Raw genomic sequence first — 16277 nt, 5'->3', positions numbered from 1 at the left:
AACTTGAGCGTAGCCACCAAAGGTCTCGACTCGCCAATGGAAACCCACTCTCGAGGTCCCAGCTACGCCTCAACGACCGACGACGACGACATGCTCACATTCGACGTTCGGCATTCGCCTGCTTCATTTTTACCAAAACCCCTCACCTCTGCTGCGACGTCCTACTTCCCAATTCCATCCGCCGCCGAGCTCTCCTCAGCTCTCACACGCAGCCTCTCATCCAAGAAACACCGCAAGACCTCTCCGCTCTCCCACTCCATCACCAATGCCTCCTTTGCCACCGACTCAGAACAGCCGCACGACTACACCGAGACCGAGTACTGGGGTTGGGTCATCCTGATCGTGACCTGGATCACATTCGCCGTCGGCATGGGCAGCTGTCTGGAGATATGGAGTTGGGCCTGGGACGTTGGCGAGACGCCGTACGCTCCGCCGGAACTGGAGGATGATCCTACCCTGCCGATTGTGGGATACTATCCGGCGTTGATTGTGTTGACGGGGGTAGTGAGTTGGGTGTGGATCACAGTGGCGTGGATTGGGATGAAGTATTTCAGGCATGCGAAGATTGAGGTGTGATGCGTCGCGGAGGTATTGGGAAATGAGGAGTCCCTCGTCGATTATGTCTAATACAGATGTCTATACGATACCAATGCAAGCAAAGCATCATCCTGAACCGCAGCCAGACATGGCTTTTGCGTTGCCGATCTCCCTCTTTCGAGTCGAGTTACCCTCCCATGCCATGCCTCGCCCCAGTCTGTCAACAGACAATCATGGCCAAGCATACAACGAATGACGAATACGGAACTTTTTCTCTGAATCATGCAAATCAAAAACAACCAGACCGGCAGCTTGTCGATGAGCTACATTCGAGACCAACCTGGCACCTCAGCTAGCGTGAAGGATGAATAGACGAATCAGAAGTGTCGGAGACTTCTTCCTCTTCTCCAAACATCTTTTTCTCCGACGTGAATCAACCTGACCGTGTCTGACACTTCGGTTCATTTACGATTGCGAAGAGCAGCAGTCTTCGCGAAGACTTCGTCGCATCTTATCCCAGACGGCATACGCAGCATCAACCACATGAGCCGCCCCACCAGGATGATCGAGCAACCCCTCCATTGAGATACCTATTGCTGATGACGTTGCTGTCGACAAAACATTCACGCGGGAGATCAGATCAGCCTAAAGGTAGGTCACCATTCATCTCACTCTCACTGCCGTTCCCCGTCCTCTTGTTCTTCTTCATACTCAACGATATCCTCCTTCCGCCCTCCACTCAACCCTCAGCAACGCTCACAATGTCCAAATTCGAGCCTTTGAAATGGGGCATCCTCGCAACCGGCGGCATCGCCGAGACCTTCGCCCGCGACCTCTTCCCCTCCCCCTCCACCCGGGGCGTCAACGACATCTCGCATGTCGTCGTAGCAGCCGCATCCTCCTCCTCCGCCGACCGAGCTCAAGAATTCCTCAAAGAAGTCCGCGCCCCGGACTCAGCAAAAGCCTATGGCAGCTACAAAGAGCTGGTCAACGACCCGAACGTCGACTGCATATACATCGCGACGCCGCACTCGCATCACTATCAAAATTGTCGACTGGCGCTGGAGGCGGGCAAGAATGTATTGTGTGAAAAGGCGTTTACGACGAATGCGAAGCAGTTGGAGGTGTTGATTACGATTGCGAGGGAGAAGAAGTTGTTTTTGATGGAGGCTGTGAGTATACTGGACACCTTGTTACAACTCCTCTGCTGATATATCGCTTTGCCAGGTCTGGACCCGATACTTTCCCCTCTCGATCTACGTCCGCGACATCATCACCTCTGGCAAAATCGGTACTGTCCACCGCACGACCGCCGACCTCTCGATTGGCGCCCCGCCTGAATCCACCTTCGCCGACTCCCACCGCATGGTCAACCCTCACCTTGCAGGCGGTGCCCTGCTCGACCTAGGAATCTACGCCTTGACATGGGTCTTCCAAACCCTCTACCTCACGCAATCGAAACCCACGCCTCCTACCGTGGTGAGCAGTATGGAGAAGTACAAGACCGGCGCGGACGAGCAGACGCTCATGCTCTTGACATTCCCGCGAGAAGGTCTTCCAGCAGCTCACGGCGTAGCAAGCACAGGCTTCAGAACCTCATCAAACGTGGACAGCACACCCTCCATCCGCGTACAAGGCGACAAAGGCGAAATCCAAGTCTTCCACCCCGCGTTCCGCCCCACGAAGACTCGGCTCATCCTCTCGGACGGCACAGTCGAGGAGAAGGAGTTCCCGATCCCAGGTCCCGGCAAGGGAAGTGGATGGAAGAACGGTTTCGGAGGGCAATGGCAGGAGGAAGGTGAAGGACAGGGCATGTTTTGGGAAGCGGACGAGTGTGCGTATGCGATTCGGGACGGGAGGAAGGAGGGACGATATGAGAGTTTGGAGGAGAGTTTGACGATTATGAGGGTTATGGATGAGGTGAGGAGGCAGAATGGGTTGGTGTTTCCGGAGAAGATTGAGACGACGCAGTATCCGGTGGAGTTGTAGACGGGAACTGAGAAGGTAGGACGTCGGGGAAGGCTGGTAACAGAACATACAATTCCAAAAGCGGTGCAGTGCCATCTTTCGTAAGTTATGGAGTCTTGACAGCATCAGACAGACATTAGTCGACATTCACTTCCAACCAAACACCTTGATGGCGTCGTAGCGTGGATGAACTTTCACATGCTTCCATCACACCACATCTCTCACCAGCAAATGATCAATGATTCATAATCCACCACAACAATTATCAGATGGAAACCCATCGACGCAATGAAACAAGTCATCCTCTTTCTCACCGTTGTCATTGGACCAAACCCAGCCAAACCCCATGATCATGAGCCAAAAGTGGGATTTCTCGCCGTCGGGAGGGAAGTCCGGCAGCCAATCAGCGGGCTCGTGATGACCACTTTACCATCTGATAATGTAGGCAGGAAGTGGCATAAAACGAACCTCTGACTGCTGGCTCTTCTCTTCTTTTCTTGAATAGTCAATTCGATTGAAACAACTTTCTTCACTACACCGTTCAGCAAACAACAACAATCAAACACCTTCCTACTTCCATAACACCAACACTCCAAACAACTACTCAAGACCAACCAACCACAACAACAATGTCTGCTCCAGTCTCCACCACCCCCTCAACCTGCTGCGGCCGCTCCGGCGGACCCTGCGCCTGCGCCGCCGAAGCCACCTGCTCCTGCGGGAAACAATCCGCTCTCAACTGCAATTGCGAGAAAGCTTCCACCGAGAATAAACTTCAGGGTGCGAGGTGTTCGTGCAGTGAGTCTTTGCATCCTACCACCATTCTACCGCGTGAGGCGTGAGGGCATGGGCATGAGGACATGTGGGCTACGATGCTGACTGAGGTGTTAGATCAACGACCAGCAGGAGAATGCACGTGCTCCCGCGCCGCGACGGAGAATACCCTGCCCAAGGCGGGGGAGGCTTGTGCGTGTGGGAAGAGGTCGAGTGGTGAGTTTGTTTTCCTTCCTTCCTTCCTGTTCTTCTCCACCACTATCCTCCTGTGTTCGATGCTGCCTGGAGGAAGAATGGTACTGATGTTGAATGGTTCTAGATTCGTGCAACTGCAAGGGTGTCGAGGCCGGTGTTGCGGGTGGAGAGGGATTGGAGACGGACTTTACTACGAAGAAGTAGAGGCCTTTGATGAGAGTGTGGGATGAGGGTGAGAGATGGTGACGATGGGTCGAAGGGTTGAGAGTGGTGTGATTCCAGGCGTTTCGGGTGGAGTTTTTGATTTGATTTGAGGCCAATGGTCGGTGAATAGCTGAGGTGTGGGCGATCAAGGCGAGAGGAACTACCATACTCCAAAATGCAAATTCTGTCTTTGATCACCTGAAGGGTGCTCGTGAAATTGCAAACGTCGTCTCGTTCAAAGTCGTAAAATGATCGTCGTTAAAACTCCCCCGAAAAGAAAGCCACTTCCCAAACACCACTGTCTGTCCGTCCGCTGTACACCCAAACCCATCCATCAAACCCAAATCCCACACCTCCAACTCCCTCCTCCTCATCCCTCCCCTCACATCCTTCACTACCCCCAAAAATGATTCATATGCCCCGGCACCCGTTCCCTACACTTCTCACAATCCGGCCTGTACCCAATACTAAACCCTCTCTTCCCTCCTCCTTGCCCTGCACCTCCTCCCCCACCCTCTCCATCCAACCCCTTCAACCCCTCTCCACCCCTCCCACCCGTCCTCTCCCCTCCATTCAACGCCCCACTCCTCATCCTCTGTCTCCGCACCACAATCCCTCCTTGCTCACCCCCTCCCACCGCAAGTCCATGTACCCTGCCCGCAAACTCCGGCGATCCCACGCGTTCAATCGCGATGGCTGGAACCCCGGGATCGAGCATGTCGACATCACTCACGCTCAGCTGACTCAATTGACTACCCGCCGCTTCGGCCGCGGAGGGAGGTGGGGTGGGGAAGTCGGCGGACTCCAAAATCGGGCTCGGGACGGAGAGGTGAGATGTGCTTTTGGTGGGAGGGTCTTGAGAGGAAGGGGCGTGGCTGATTTCTTGCGGATGTCGTTGGCGGACGTGTGATCTCACTCCGCTTGGACTGGTGGTGGTGGTGGATTTCGTACGCAGAGGGAAGATGGGTGTGGGAACGCGGGTCGTTTGGCGGGTGCGAGGGAGACTGCTACTGGATGGCCAGGGATTTGGCGAATCAGATCGGGTGATCGCACCGTTCGAAGAAGTCTGGTAGAGTCCGTCTGGTGGGGAAGCGGAGAATGTCGCTTCGTCGTGTTGTCGGGGAGGGTGCAAGGAATAATGATCGGTGGAGTCGTCCAGAGCTTCGCCTTCGTCGCCGGACGACATGGAGATGTCCTGCGGCGAACCTGGTTCCGAGATCTCGGAGGAATTCTCATCATCCTCGGAGTCGTATTTTGGAGGGGAGCGGGGGATGCCGAGGGTTGAGGAGCGGGAGAGAGTTGGAGTTGAGAGGACGGAGTCGTGGTAGCGGTGGAGCCAGGGCGAGGGAGCTCCTGAAGCATTCGCGGTTGGGCGGGAGCGCTGTGGAGGAGGTTAGATGTGGCGAGGAGAGGTGAGGAGGGGGAGGATACGGACCTTTTCAAGAGGGGAACTGAAGGATTGAAGGGTTGTTTCATCGTCGTCGACGCGGGAGCGCTTCTTGCCCGCCGAGGAGGTGGTGAACATGATTGTGTGGTCTACAGATGAGGTCGACCGGGGTGGAGCGGGGGCGTAAGAGGCGGGGTTGTTGTTGATGGGAGGAGAGCAGGGCGGAGTCCAGCGGAAGTTTAGGTGGATGGATTACATTTCCGAAAAGCGACGGTGAGGTCTAGAAGCTATTATTGTTGTGACCAGCACGTGGTGGATATTACGAGACAGGTCGATCCTGGTGAAGGTGAAGTCACAAGTGGGTGGGCTGTCCCGGCGACGAGAGAGCTCCGTCGAAGATGCAGCGCGGGGAAAGGAGAATATTTCAGGCATCAAGTCAGGCAGACATTTTCACATGTCAATCGCAACAGGACTTGTGGTTCCACCTCTGGCATAGACATCGATGCTATATACCGCTCACAGGCTGTTCTTTGAGGATTCGTCTGCTAGTAGGCAACTATCTCTGACAATACCAATGATATTCTGCAGTCGAAGCCCAAAGCCAGGTCGCAACCACCGACTCAAGACCAGTGACATCCATGTCGATCACCTCCACCTCCTGACCTGCACACGCCAGGAGGAAGGACGATCAGGAGAGCGTCCGCGTCGGAGCGGATCAACACATCGTCAAAAAGAAGGCCTCGCGCGAGTCAAGGCAGTCCGACTACTCCCACTTCGCCTTCAACGCTGGGTATATTTCCAAATTCGCAACCCGACCTTCATCAGCCCTTCGTATCCGTGCATTCGCTGCTGGAAGTGGTATCAAGAATGCTCTCCGACATGACTGCTGTCTCGGACCGTCCGTCTAGACAGCGATCTCATTCCTGAATCTCCAACGCAACTCCGCTTACATTCGAATCCGGCATGTCGCTGCTGGGGTGGTATCAATAATGCTCTCCGACACGGCTGCTCTGTTGGACGGTCCGTCCATCCAGCAGCTTATCCAACGACGCTCATCCTTTCGCGCGCTGAGATCCTCCTCAAAGTATCATCATGCCATCTTTCAAACCGGAATCGGCTGCCCCAACCTCTCCTCCAGCACTTTCATCAGAATCGGCGGAACAGCCTCATCCGTAGCCCGAATCGTAAGCCGATACATCTGCAACACTCGTCAGTGAAACCCCATCCTTCACCCCTTTCCCTCTCCTCCATCCCACTCCTCATCAAGAAGAAAGAAGAAAAAAAACTCACCCTCGTCTCCCCATTCGGCTCCAACCGCAACAAACACCCACACCTCCCCTCCCTCGTCTTCAGCACACTAGCCGCCACAAAATTCTTCCCATTCGGATCCACGCGCTCCAACACCCTCCACCGCAACCCCTCCAATACCCGTCCCGTATTCTCCCGACTCAAGTCCCCATGGCCGCGGAAAATCTTCTGCGCTTCCCGAGGTGCGCCGCCGATTTGCTTCCATCGCTTGAAAAAGTCTTCCGATGCGAGGGTGGCGGTTTCCATGTACTTGTGTAGTAAGACGGGGAGTTGAAGAGTCAAGGCTTGGAGGGAGCCGGCCATGTAGCTTACTCGTAAAGTGGGAGGGTGGTCGAAGGGTTTCAGGGCTTCGAAGATGATGGTTTGGCTCGTTTGGTCGCCGGGGCGGATGGTCGTGTCGGGGAGAGTTTTCAGGTCGGATTTCAGGTTCGCGGCGGAGCGGTTGTTATCGAGTGTCGTGGTGACGGAGTGGATGGGGTTGGAAGATTTGTTGTGGATGTAGAGGATCATGCAGCCGACTTCGGAGCGGTATTCGGATCGCAGGCCGAGTTGGAGTTGAGCGTCTTCGTAGAGGATGCCTTCGGGTTTGAGGAGGAGACGGTTGTAGCCCGGCTCCCAGTCGGGACTGAGGTGGGTGGCGGAGGCGAGGTTGACGTTAGAGGGAGTGGAGAGGTCGAGGCCGGCGAGTTCGTCGATGGGTGTCTTGACGCCGTTATTGCCGTTTGTGCCGTTTGCGAAGCCATTCGCGTCGAGCATTGTAGTGGCGCCGCCGGAGAAGTTGCGTTTGAGAGTTGCGTCTCGGCTGCCGCCAGGCATGGAGTCTTTGCCTGTGATCGCCCATGTCCGCTTGTCGCCATGTGCACCCTGCTTCTTGTCTAATCTTGACAGCAGTGCTGACGTCCGTTCCGGGAATGCCGGCATCTCATCGCATATTGTCCGTAAAAGGTCGTCATTCGGCATACTCGCAATTGCAAGGTACTCGCACGCCCGTTGCTGTAACTCCGAGTCCAGCGAATGCGTGTACATCTCAAAAGTCTCCAGCAACTGCGGTCGAATCTCCGGAAACAGATTCACAAACTTCACAAACGCCGAAAGAATCATCGCCCTCGTATTCGGCGGACTGGAACCAAACTTCGCCTGCAGCGCAATGAACTGCTCGATCGGACTGCACCCCTTCGTGTCCGCGATGAGATGTCCAAACTCGCCCAGAATATAACTCCCAATCTTGATCAACGTCTCATGACACTGCTCCGCCTTACAGTACTGCAAGATATTCTGCGCCGCGTACACCTGCAGCTCGTCGTTGTTCGTCACAATCTGGATGATGCGCTGCCACACCTCGTCGCTGACATGGTCGCCCGCCATAGCGATCAGCCGCATGGAAATGTCGACATACCACTTGACGTCCGTGGCGTACTTCTCCGTCAAAATCGCAATTTTCAACACCATCTCCTCCCGAATCGCATAGTCCGCCGACTGCAAGAACTTCAACAGCTCATGTACAATCTTCTGCGAGTTCGTCTGGTCGCACATGCTGTACAGCAAATCCAACCCTTGCCGTCTAACCGTGATATCCCGATCCCGCAATGACCCAATGATGATATCCTGATGCTTCTTGATCGGATCCAGTGTCTCCGCGCTCACCGCCAAATGCGTCATGGCTTCAAGTCCCAAATACCTCACATTCGTCTCCCTCGACCCAATGAACTTCCCCAGCCTCGTCGAGATCTGCACCATCAAATCCCGCTCGGTATCCAGGTGTATAATCAAATTAATCGCCTCAAACAACACCGCATTCTGCGCGTTGTTCTGCTGCACATTCTTCGGCGCCTCCAACGCATTGTCCAAAATCGCCTGCAAACTCCCCCTCATCAGATCCCTGACATGTGAATCCTCCGACGGCGGGAAGTACTGCATCAATCGTAGCAGTTTCACCTGCAACCACGGACACGGCACTTTGTAGTACACATAGTCCCCCATGTAATCCTGATCGACAATAATCGACTTCAGCCTCTGCGCGGCTTTGACCAGACTTCCCCGATAACTGTCCGGATCGTCCTGCGCCAGCGCCATAACCAGACTCGTAACCGACAACGCAACGCCCATGTCCGGATCGTCCATGATAGCAATAATCCGCTCCGCCCACTCCGGCTGCACGATCGTCGGTACTTTGCGATATAACCGCAACAACGTGAGTGCCGCCTTCTTCTTGACAAATGGCTTGCTGGTGGGCGATATCAACAGTCGATGTACATCTGCACACAACGCCTCGCCCATCTCCTTCCCTCCCACATTCGCAATCGCATGCAGCGCCAGACAATTATTCAACTCATTCGGATCCGCCAGATCTTTCCGTATGCTGTTGACGACCAGGTGTAATAACTCATGTCCTTCGTACAAGAACAGCGTGACCGCGAGATATCCAATCTGCTTCTCGCTGTACTTCCTCTCGCTGATCAAGCCCACCGCTTCCAAGTGTCCAAAGTCCACGTTCCACCCCAGGATGTATATGTACAGTAGTTTGCAGACGTACTTTTTCTTGTCGTATCCGGAGAGTGAGCCGCCTTTGAATTTGTTCCGTATGTTGGCCAGTTCCTTGTTGATTCGTTTCTCTTCGAGGTCTCGGGCGCGGGCGTTGCGCAGATCGGCGATGAAGGAGACGAGGCCGCGCATCGTGTTGTCTTTCGAGGCATTGCCGATGCCTTTGCTGAAGATGGCACTCGCAGCACTGGCCATCGTGAGGAAGACTTAGGGGGGGTTGGCCGCTTGGGCGAGGAAGGGGTGAGTGACTGCCAGATCGGAGGTCAGGGGAGGGTCGACGGGAGGAGTTGAAAGGAAGCGGTCTCGCGGGGGTAGGATCGTTCGTAGGGGTTCGAATCGCTGTGGTGGTTTGAGTGTTGATCGAGGTCGGAGCTGTCAAGATGCTGGCCCGCAGCCCCTCGAACTGTGACTAAGCAACACGGCGGCGGACGGGACTAAGGTAAGGTATGCATGAGGTCTAAAAAACAACAGAACCGCTGTGTCTGGAAACGGAACTGAGCATGGAGCTGATCTAGAAAGAGGTTTGCAATGACTAGACATATCTACACTAACATACCTTACGCAACGCCCGACCGATCAAAAAAGCACAAACATACTCTAACACTCTTCCCCTCCATTTAATACTCATTCATCTATTCCTTCTATTCCTCCTTCAACATCCCCTCACTTCACGACCCCTCACTTCACGATGAGGGAACAGCCATACTCCCCGCCCTAGGCCTCTGCAACCCCGGCTCATCACTCTCATACTTCTCCCAATTCTCCAAAATATTCCCGATCCTCGGGCTCTTCGTCAACCGATACACATCCTCAAAGTACTCCTTCGTCAACTCAAACGGCTTGGCCGTGACGTTGGGGATGTACTTTCCAATCAGCTTGCTGGGATCGATGGAAGTCTTGTGAATCTTCTTGAGCAAGAAGCTGCGGAAGGGCTTGACGCCTGATCGGAGGAAAGTGCTGTGGAAGGGAACGTCGATGCCCTTGAGCGGGATGGTGGCGAAGCCGCGCTGGAGGTCGAGGGGTTTGGGTTTCTGCTCGGTCTGCTTGGCGCACTCGTGGATGATCTCGGTCAAGTGGGCTTTGACGTCCTCGAGGGACATGGTCTGCATGAGGTTCTGGATGTCGACTTTCTGCGCTTTGAGGTAGTTTGTCACGCCAGTCAGAGTGTCCAGCGCACGCAGGTCGCCGGCGCAGACGTATTGCATGTTCTGGACATTGAGGTTGACAATCTCCAAGAGCCAGCCAGTTGCTTCGGCGATGTTCTCCACGACGTATTGCAACGCGGATTCGTTGAAGGTCTTGCTGATGCGGGAGGGGTTGACCGCGCACATGGAGTAATTGGAGCGGCCGGCGGCATCGCGCTCGACGGCGACCTGCATAGTGAGACCACGGTAGAACACGACCGAGACGAGGGATTCGATGGGCATGACTTCGGCGAGGGCTGCGAGCGCGGAGTACTCTCCAAGGGAGTGGCCGGCGAAAGAGCTGTCACGTTGGACAAGACCCTTGCTGCGCATGTCCTCGAAGGACGCCTTCTCCATGAGTGTGAGGGCGGGCTGGGTGAACTGTGTGGCGGAAAGAAGACCAGTTGGTGAGCGGTAGGTGTAAGACGTGGTCTCCTCGGTGACCTCCTTGAAGATCTTCTCCGACTTGATGCTGCCATCGGCGGCGACAGTCTCGAAGTTCATGTCGATGTAGTTCTTGCGAATGGCCTTGCCGCGAGCGCCACCGAAGTGGATAGTCAGCTCCTTGGGGTTGTTCTTGACAATGTTGGTGATTGCAAAGCCTGGAGTTCGTTAGCATGGCTGTCATCAATAGCAATACCGGTGAAGATGTCAACTCACCATAGTTGTCCAAGAAGTGCTTATCAGCACGATCCCAAACCTCCTTTGCGACTTCACTCGAGCCATACAGATCCATACCCATACCCTGTTCCTGCGAACCTTGACCAGTAAACACGTACGATGTCACAGGCTGCTCGACCTCTGCCTCAGCAAGGAGAACCTTCTCGGCAGCCTTCTCCTCAGTCTCCGGCTTCTCGGCTTCAATCTTGATGATCTTGCGACCGGCGACCATACCAACGTGCTGGAGCTTGACCTCGATGACATCGTCAGGCAACACCATGCCGACAAGCGAAGCGTGGAAGCTGCGGACACGGCCAACGTTGTTCTCGGCGGCCCAAGTCTCGACCAAGCTGCGGACGGCTGCGCTGGAGTACATGCCGTGAGTGATGGTGCCAGGCAGACCGGCGTATTGGGAGAACACACGCGAGACGTGGATGGGGTTGTAATCGCCAGAGACACGAGCGTAGGTCTCGTTGGACGATGGTGCCTTGAGAATAAGAGGAGCCTTTCCGCTGAGAGGGATGGGGTTCTCAAACAGGAGCGGCTGGTCGAGAGCGGATCCGTTGCGAGTGAGGTAATCGAGGACTGGGTTGCCGTATGAGGTGCCAGCTTCGTATTCCACCGCGGCGATCTTGATAATCTCCTTGCTGGGGAGCTCCAATTCGACGTCACCAACAGTTTGCACGTTGGAGAAGACGGTCTTGTTCTTGTACCTCACCAGGCTTTGAAGCTTGAAGGTAATGGTCTGGCCGAGGAGATCGATGTCGGTGTTCTCCAAACGGAACCACTCTTTTGACTGCAGGACTGCAACGTCCTTCGACGTGGCGAGGTGAACTTGCATCGGAGTCTCGACCTTGCGCTGGAAGGTGTTCTCAAAGTCGGTGTATGCGCCGCGGTAAAGGAACTGGCTGGTTACCTCCATGACCGGCTCGCCGTCACGGGTGATGGTACCGCAAATCTCAACCATCTTGCCAGAGTCCTGATTAATGACAGCGTTGACCTCAGCGGTGGTGTCGAGGACATCACCCTTCTTGAGCGGGGACGCGCCAGGAATCATGCGGAAGCCGTTGGAGAGATGCACGAGCTTGAGAAGATCACCATCAATCTTGCGAGGGAAGATTGGCTTGGTGATGGCTTTCCAGCCGACAACAATTGCAAAGTCCATAGGCGCGTACACCTCTTTGCCAGGTCGGTCGACGAAAGCCTCGCCGGTGTTGCCAACAGCGTGAACGAAGTCGTTGATAGCCTCGCTAGTCACAGTCGTGCGGCCACCTTCGAAACGGGATGTGACAGGAGTGTCGAATGGGCACTCCTCGTCACCGAACCAGATCTTGTAGTAGAACTCCTTGATGCGGTCGTTGCGAGCGTCCATGACCTCACGGATTGGCGCATAACCAGTCTCTGGGTGGTACGTGAAGCGCAGTGGGAGAGCGATTGGCTTGCCAGTGGCAGTGCGGTCCTCAATGATATTCACCACGATCTCTCCGTTGCTGGGAGCGACTTCAAGAGTCTGCACGTACTGGTTGCCGTGAGTAGGCTCCTTCACGGTGATGACAGTGCGCTTGGGATCATTCGGGTAGTTGATTTCCACGACCATGCCGGGTGTCGGAGCGAACATGCGAGTCATCGGGTTCGTCTGGTATCTCTGACCTTGTACAAACACATCCGCAGTGAAGAAGGCGTGGCGCCAGGTGTGCGCGCGGCCGGCGAGGAGCTGCATCCAGTTCTCGACTGGCGGAAGAGCGGAAGAAGCGACAGCTGACAGTCGATACAGAAGCTTTTGCTCGGTCTCGTTGATGGTCAAGCCCTCGAGATTGATCTCATCACTGGCCTCAATGAGTTTGCCACCGAAGTATTCGATTTGGGGAATCTTGCTCTCGTCGCCTCCATAGAGGTCCTGCGTCAAGCTCTTGATATGACCCTGGTGAACGCCATCGAGGATGTCCTTGATTGGCTCATCGACAATTTTGGAGTACTTCACAGCCATGGGTCCCTGAAGAATGGCAACACGTCCGACATCCTGGTCGACAACGGCGTCGAGATCCTCGGACTGCCACAAAGAATCCTTCTTGAAGAAGAACTCAAATGTGTCGTCGAGGCATGGCACGAATGGGACTGGCTTCTGACCGCGGCGCTGGCAGAGAAGCAAGAAATGCTGGCAATCCTGAGCGTTGATGAGCTGATTCTCGGCTTCCGGGTATGTCTCCAAGACCTTGTTCACGGTCTCGAACGGTGTGTCCAGCTCGCTGTAATTCTGGATGATTGAGCCAGTGGTATCGGCCGTTGTGAAGCGTTCCTCAATGCGGCGAATGAAGTCACCTGTCAGACGAGCAAGCGACTTGTCAATCCACCTCTTCTGGTGCTTGACGTACAGAAGATCCACCATGCGGCGAACGACCTCGCCGTAGGTCATGTCTTCGAGATCGACTGACTCGCCGGCCTTGTTGCGGCCGAACCAAGGCTTCTGGAAGTCGTCGTTGAGTTTCTGAATAATGTACTCACGATTCTTCTTAAGCTCGGGAATTCGCTTCGCCTTGTCCAAGCTGAAGATCTTCTGGTCCATCTCAGCCCAGAATTTGACACCACGCGTTGCCAGCTTGTGGATTGGCTCGCCCATCTCGGAACGAACAGTGATGACACCACCAGCTGGGCCGTGGTATGTCTTCTCCCACTCGTGGTCTTCGAGGCCGACGGCATCGACGATGGCTTTCTTGGCCATAGGCGAGGTGTAGCATTCCTTGGATACCATGACTCGACTTCCGAAGAGGACACCGTCGAATGGCATGGGTGGGTAGCCGAACTTGCGCGCCCATTGACCGTTCAGGTATGGGTAGGTATCCTCCGCGCCACCGAATCCCGAACCGGCGATCAGAACCAAGTTCTCGCATCGTCTGATTCTGCTATACATGGACAGAATTGGCTGATGGAAATCTTCAAAAGAGTGGTGGCCTCCTCCACGGCCTCCGGTCCACTGCATCATCACGGGGAAGCCAGGATTGGCCTTCGCAATGTTGATGCACTGCTGAATGCCCTCCATGCTGCCTGGCTTGAAGCTGATATGCTTGATTCCAAGCGTCTCGATGTACTCGTTTGCAACCTCGATGGAAGGCACACCTGCACCAATGGTAAGACCCTCGATTGGGACTCCCTCAGCGCGAAGGCGAGCGATCATAGGAATTTGCCATGCCATGGCACGTGGCGCGACGTAGATCAAGTTGACCGTGATTCCTCGACCCGCCGGAATTGCCTGCTCGATATTCGAGATGGCTTCCGTCATGCTCTTGTCGTTGTAGTATCCACCACCAGCTAGCTCGATCTCGTACCCGGCGCTCATAGTGGCGGCGACAAACTTCCATGGCACCGTGCAAGGCGTCATACCTGCGACCATAACTGGAGGCAGACCGAGCAGTCTGCTCATCTTGGTATCCACAAATGTCTGCCCGACAGATGTTCTCACAAGCTTTGGTCCATACTCTTTCACCCAGTCCACGGCGTACTTGACAGCATGCTCGGCGTCGCGGTCAAAGATCTCTGGCTTGTATCCAACTTCGGTGTTGGAGCCATCCATCGTGCCAGCGAGAATGACACGCACGCCGGTACCGTCCTTGTTGCGGTTCGTGAGCACTCCCAAGCCGGAGATGCCACCTGGGCCGAAGTCAAGGATATGTGTCGCATTTGGCATAACAGTCGCTTTCTCCCACAGGACCTGGTGTGAGCAGATCATCTCGATGAGCGTTGGTGTGATGTTCTCGCTTCCTCTGTCTCGAAGGTCCTCTCCAGTGAAGGTGTCGTACACCGGGATCCCGAGCTCTGAAGCTGAGATCTTGATGTCCTCCAAGTCTGTCGCCAAGTGCTTGCTGGCCTCCGCGAGGTATGGGCTGTGGAAAGGTGCGGTGATAGGAAGAAAGCGGTTGGTGAAGCGGACCTTGCGCTCGGTGAAAGGGATGCGAGTTTGGTCAAGGCCGGTCGGCGCCTTGATCTTGCGCAGTTGCAAGTTCAGTCCGTACAGAGACATTGGGGGCCCGGTGACGACGAAGTTTCGGGCGCTGTTGACCAAAGAGATGCCAATGTGACGATCCTTGGGCAAGTGCTGGTTCGTGGTCTCGATGAGCTTCTCCACAGTCTCGCGTGGTAGGTCGCGGACTGTAAGCATGGGAGTCGGGTGGCCCTCACCCTCATCCATGGAGTCTTGGAGGACATTGGGTGCGAGTGATGTCCTTGGGTAGGCCTGCTGACTGCGAGCACCAATCCAGAAGAGAATTGTAAGAGCATTGCGAGCCTGCTTGTCGAAGGTCTCCCAATTTGAAGATGCAGAGATGGCTGCCGCGGTGACAACACCTTGTGAGTGACCAGTAGTTCCAGCGATTCTGTCTCGCACATGTCCAGGGTGCGTTCCGAGGACTCTGCAGGTCACGACGTAGTGCGCGAGCTGAGTGAGTCCGATGAGAGGGAAGCTGACGGGTGCAGAGACGAGGTAGTCGATGTCAGGTTGCGCGTCTTTGTTGTCAAGCCATCTCATGATGTCCAGGCCTTTGGGGTAGCTCTTGAAAGCTCGTGCGTCCCTCGCGAGAAATTGCAAGTGTTGTGCAGCAACGTGGATGAAGTCTCGTACTAGGGATGGGTATGTGACATAGATCTCGCGGAGCTCGTCAAAGTATTCCTCAATGTTTCCTTGCCCGCCGAACACCGCATAGATGTATGCATTTTCATCTGCTGCCTCGCGGAGAAGTGCGGACTCGTGTGAACGGATCGGTCGCTTCACTGCCGCACGTGCTGAATAGTATGCTTGAACAGTGATCAATCTCTTCTCTGAAATGCCTGGCAGACCTGCAGCCACAGCGTGCACCTCATTGCCACGGAGGAAGCCTCGCTCAAACTCTACGAGTAAGAGCTTGAGGACCTCGCCGAAGTATTCGTTGTCATCACTCTCCTCAACCTCTTTTGCAATGTAGCCGATGAAGCGAGCTACGAGCTCGGTGACTGAAGAAGGCTCATCGTCTTGTGCGAGTTCGTCGGTCGGTTCGGGGAGCGTCGCGGTGAAGGTGTCCTTCAGTTGGGTGGCATTGAAGTGGAGGGCCGTGGGTATTAGGAAGGTGTACTCGAGGGAGCCGTGAGATAGTGTAAGCGGACGAGACACTGCTTGAGATCTCGGTGTCGACGCGCCGGTAGCAGCGCCAGAGCCGTACATCTTCTTGCGGTTGCTCGAAGACTGCGCAGCTTCGTCAAACTGGAAGCCAGTTAGCTCTCGCACGGGCGTGGTCATCGGTCAATGCGGCTGTGCTCCTGCTCTCGCTCTCTGGCTTGCCGGCGTAGGTGAATCGGCACACGTGAAGACAGGTGGCAGAGTTGAAGGTAATGTCGAGGTAACTCACGTGGTGGTTTAGCTGTTTTTGCTGTTCCTGAAGCCAGGCCGGCTAATTCTGTGAACTCCCCGAAGTGACGGAGCAGGGCAGCTCAAGAAACCGAAAACGACAAAAGTTTTCCCCGCAACTCGACAGAACTAAGGTAGCCACGCGGTA

General features: G+C 55.1%; 5 protein-coding genes across 5 annotated transcripts; 2 read left to right on the top strand and 3 right to left on the bottom strand.

Moving 5' to 3' along the window:
- Positions 1–1298: 1298 nt before the first annotated feature.
- Positions 1299–2526, top strand: MYCGRDRAFT_38202 (uncharacterized protein; the record flags this gene model as incomplete). The annotated part of the gene is made up of 3 exons (XM_003854606.1): positions 1299–1709; positions 1765–2278; positions 2336–2526. The coding sequence occupies 3 exons, from the start codon at positions 1299–1301 to the stop codon at positions 2524–2526; spliced, it is 1116 nt and encodes a 371-aa protein (XP_003854654.1).
- Positions 2527–3134: 608 nt separating this feature from the next.
- Positions 3135–3678, top strand: MYCGRDRAFT_91327 (uncharacterized protein; the record flags this gene model as incomplete). The annotated part of the gene is made up of 3 exons (XM_003854607.1): positions 3135–3303; positions 3397–3495; positions 3599–3678. 3 exons carry the CDS (start codon positions 3135–3137, stop codon positions 3676–3678), a joined length of 348 nt encoding a protein of 115 aa, XP_003854655.1.
- Positions 3679–4289: 611 nt separating this feature from the next.
- Positions 4290–5365, bottom strand: MYCGRDRAFT_108406 (uncharacterized protein; the record flags this gene model as incomplete). Its single annotated transcript, XM_003853586.1, has 3 exons — positions 4290–4688; positions 4885–5059; positions 5114–5365. The coding sequence occupies 3 exons, from the start codon at positions 5201–5203 to the stop codon at positions 4591–4593; spliced, it is 363 nt and encodes a 120-aa protein (XP_003853634.1).
- An 802-nt stretch (positions 5366–6167) lies between these two features.
- On the bottom strand, positions 6168–9046 carry MYCGRDRAFT_69248 (uncharacterized protein; the record flags this gene model as incomplete). The annotated part of the gene is made up of 2 exons (XM_003853585.1): positions 6168–6263; positions 6356–9046. 2 exons carry the CDS (start codon positions 9044–9046, stop codon positions 6168–6170), a joined length of 2787 nt encoding a protein of 928 aa, XP_003853633.1.
- A 551-nt stretch (positions 9047–9597) lies between these two features.
- Positions 9598–15946, bottom strand: MYCGRDRAFT_69244 (uncharacterized protein; the record flags this gene model as incomplete). The annotated part of the gene is made up of 2 exons (XM_003853584.1): positions 9598–10700; positions 10759–15946. 2 exons carry the CDS (start codon positions 15944–15946, stop codon positions 9598–9600), a joined length of 6291 nt encoding a protein of 2096 aa, XP_003853632.1.
- Between the last annotated feature and the right edge of the window lie 331 nt (positions 15947–16277).

The sequence above is a fragment of the Zymoseptoria tritici genome, chromosome 3 (genome assembly GCF_000219625.1).
Source record: "Zymoseptoria tritici IPO323 chromosome 3, whole genome shotgun sequence".
NCBI lineage: Eukaryota > Fungi > Ascomycota > Dothideomycetes > Mycosphaerellales > Mycosphaerellaceae > Zymoseptoria > Zymoseptoria tritici.
Note: the sequence above shows the minus strand (reverse complement) of the source record. Positions and strands in the feature narration are given on the sequence as shown.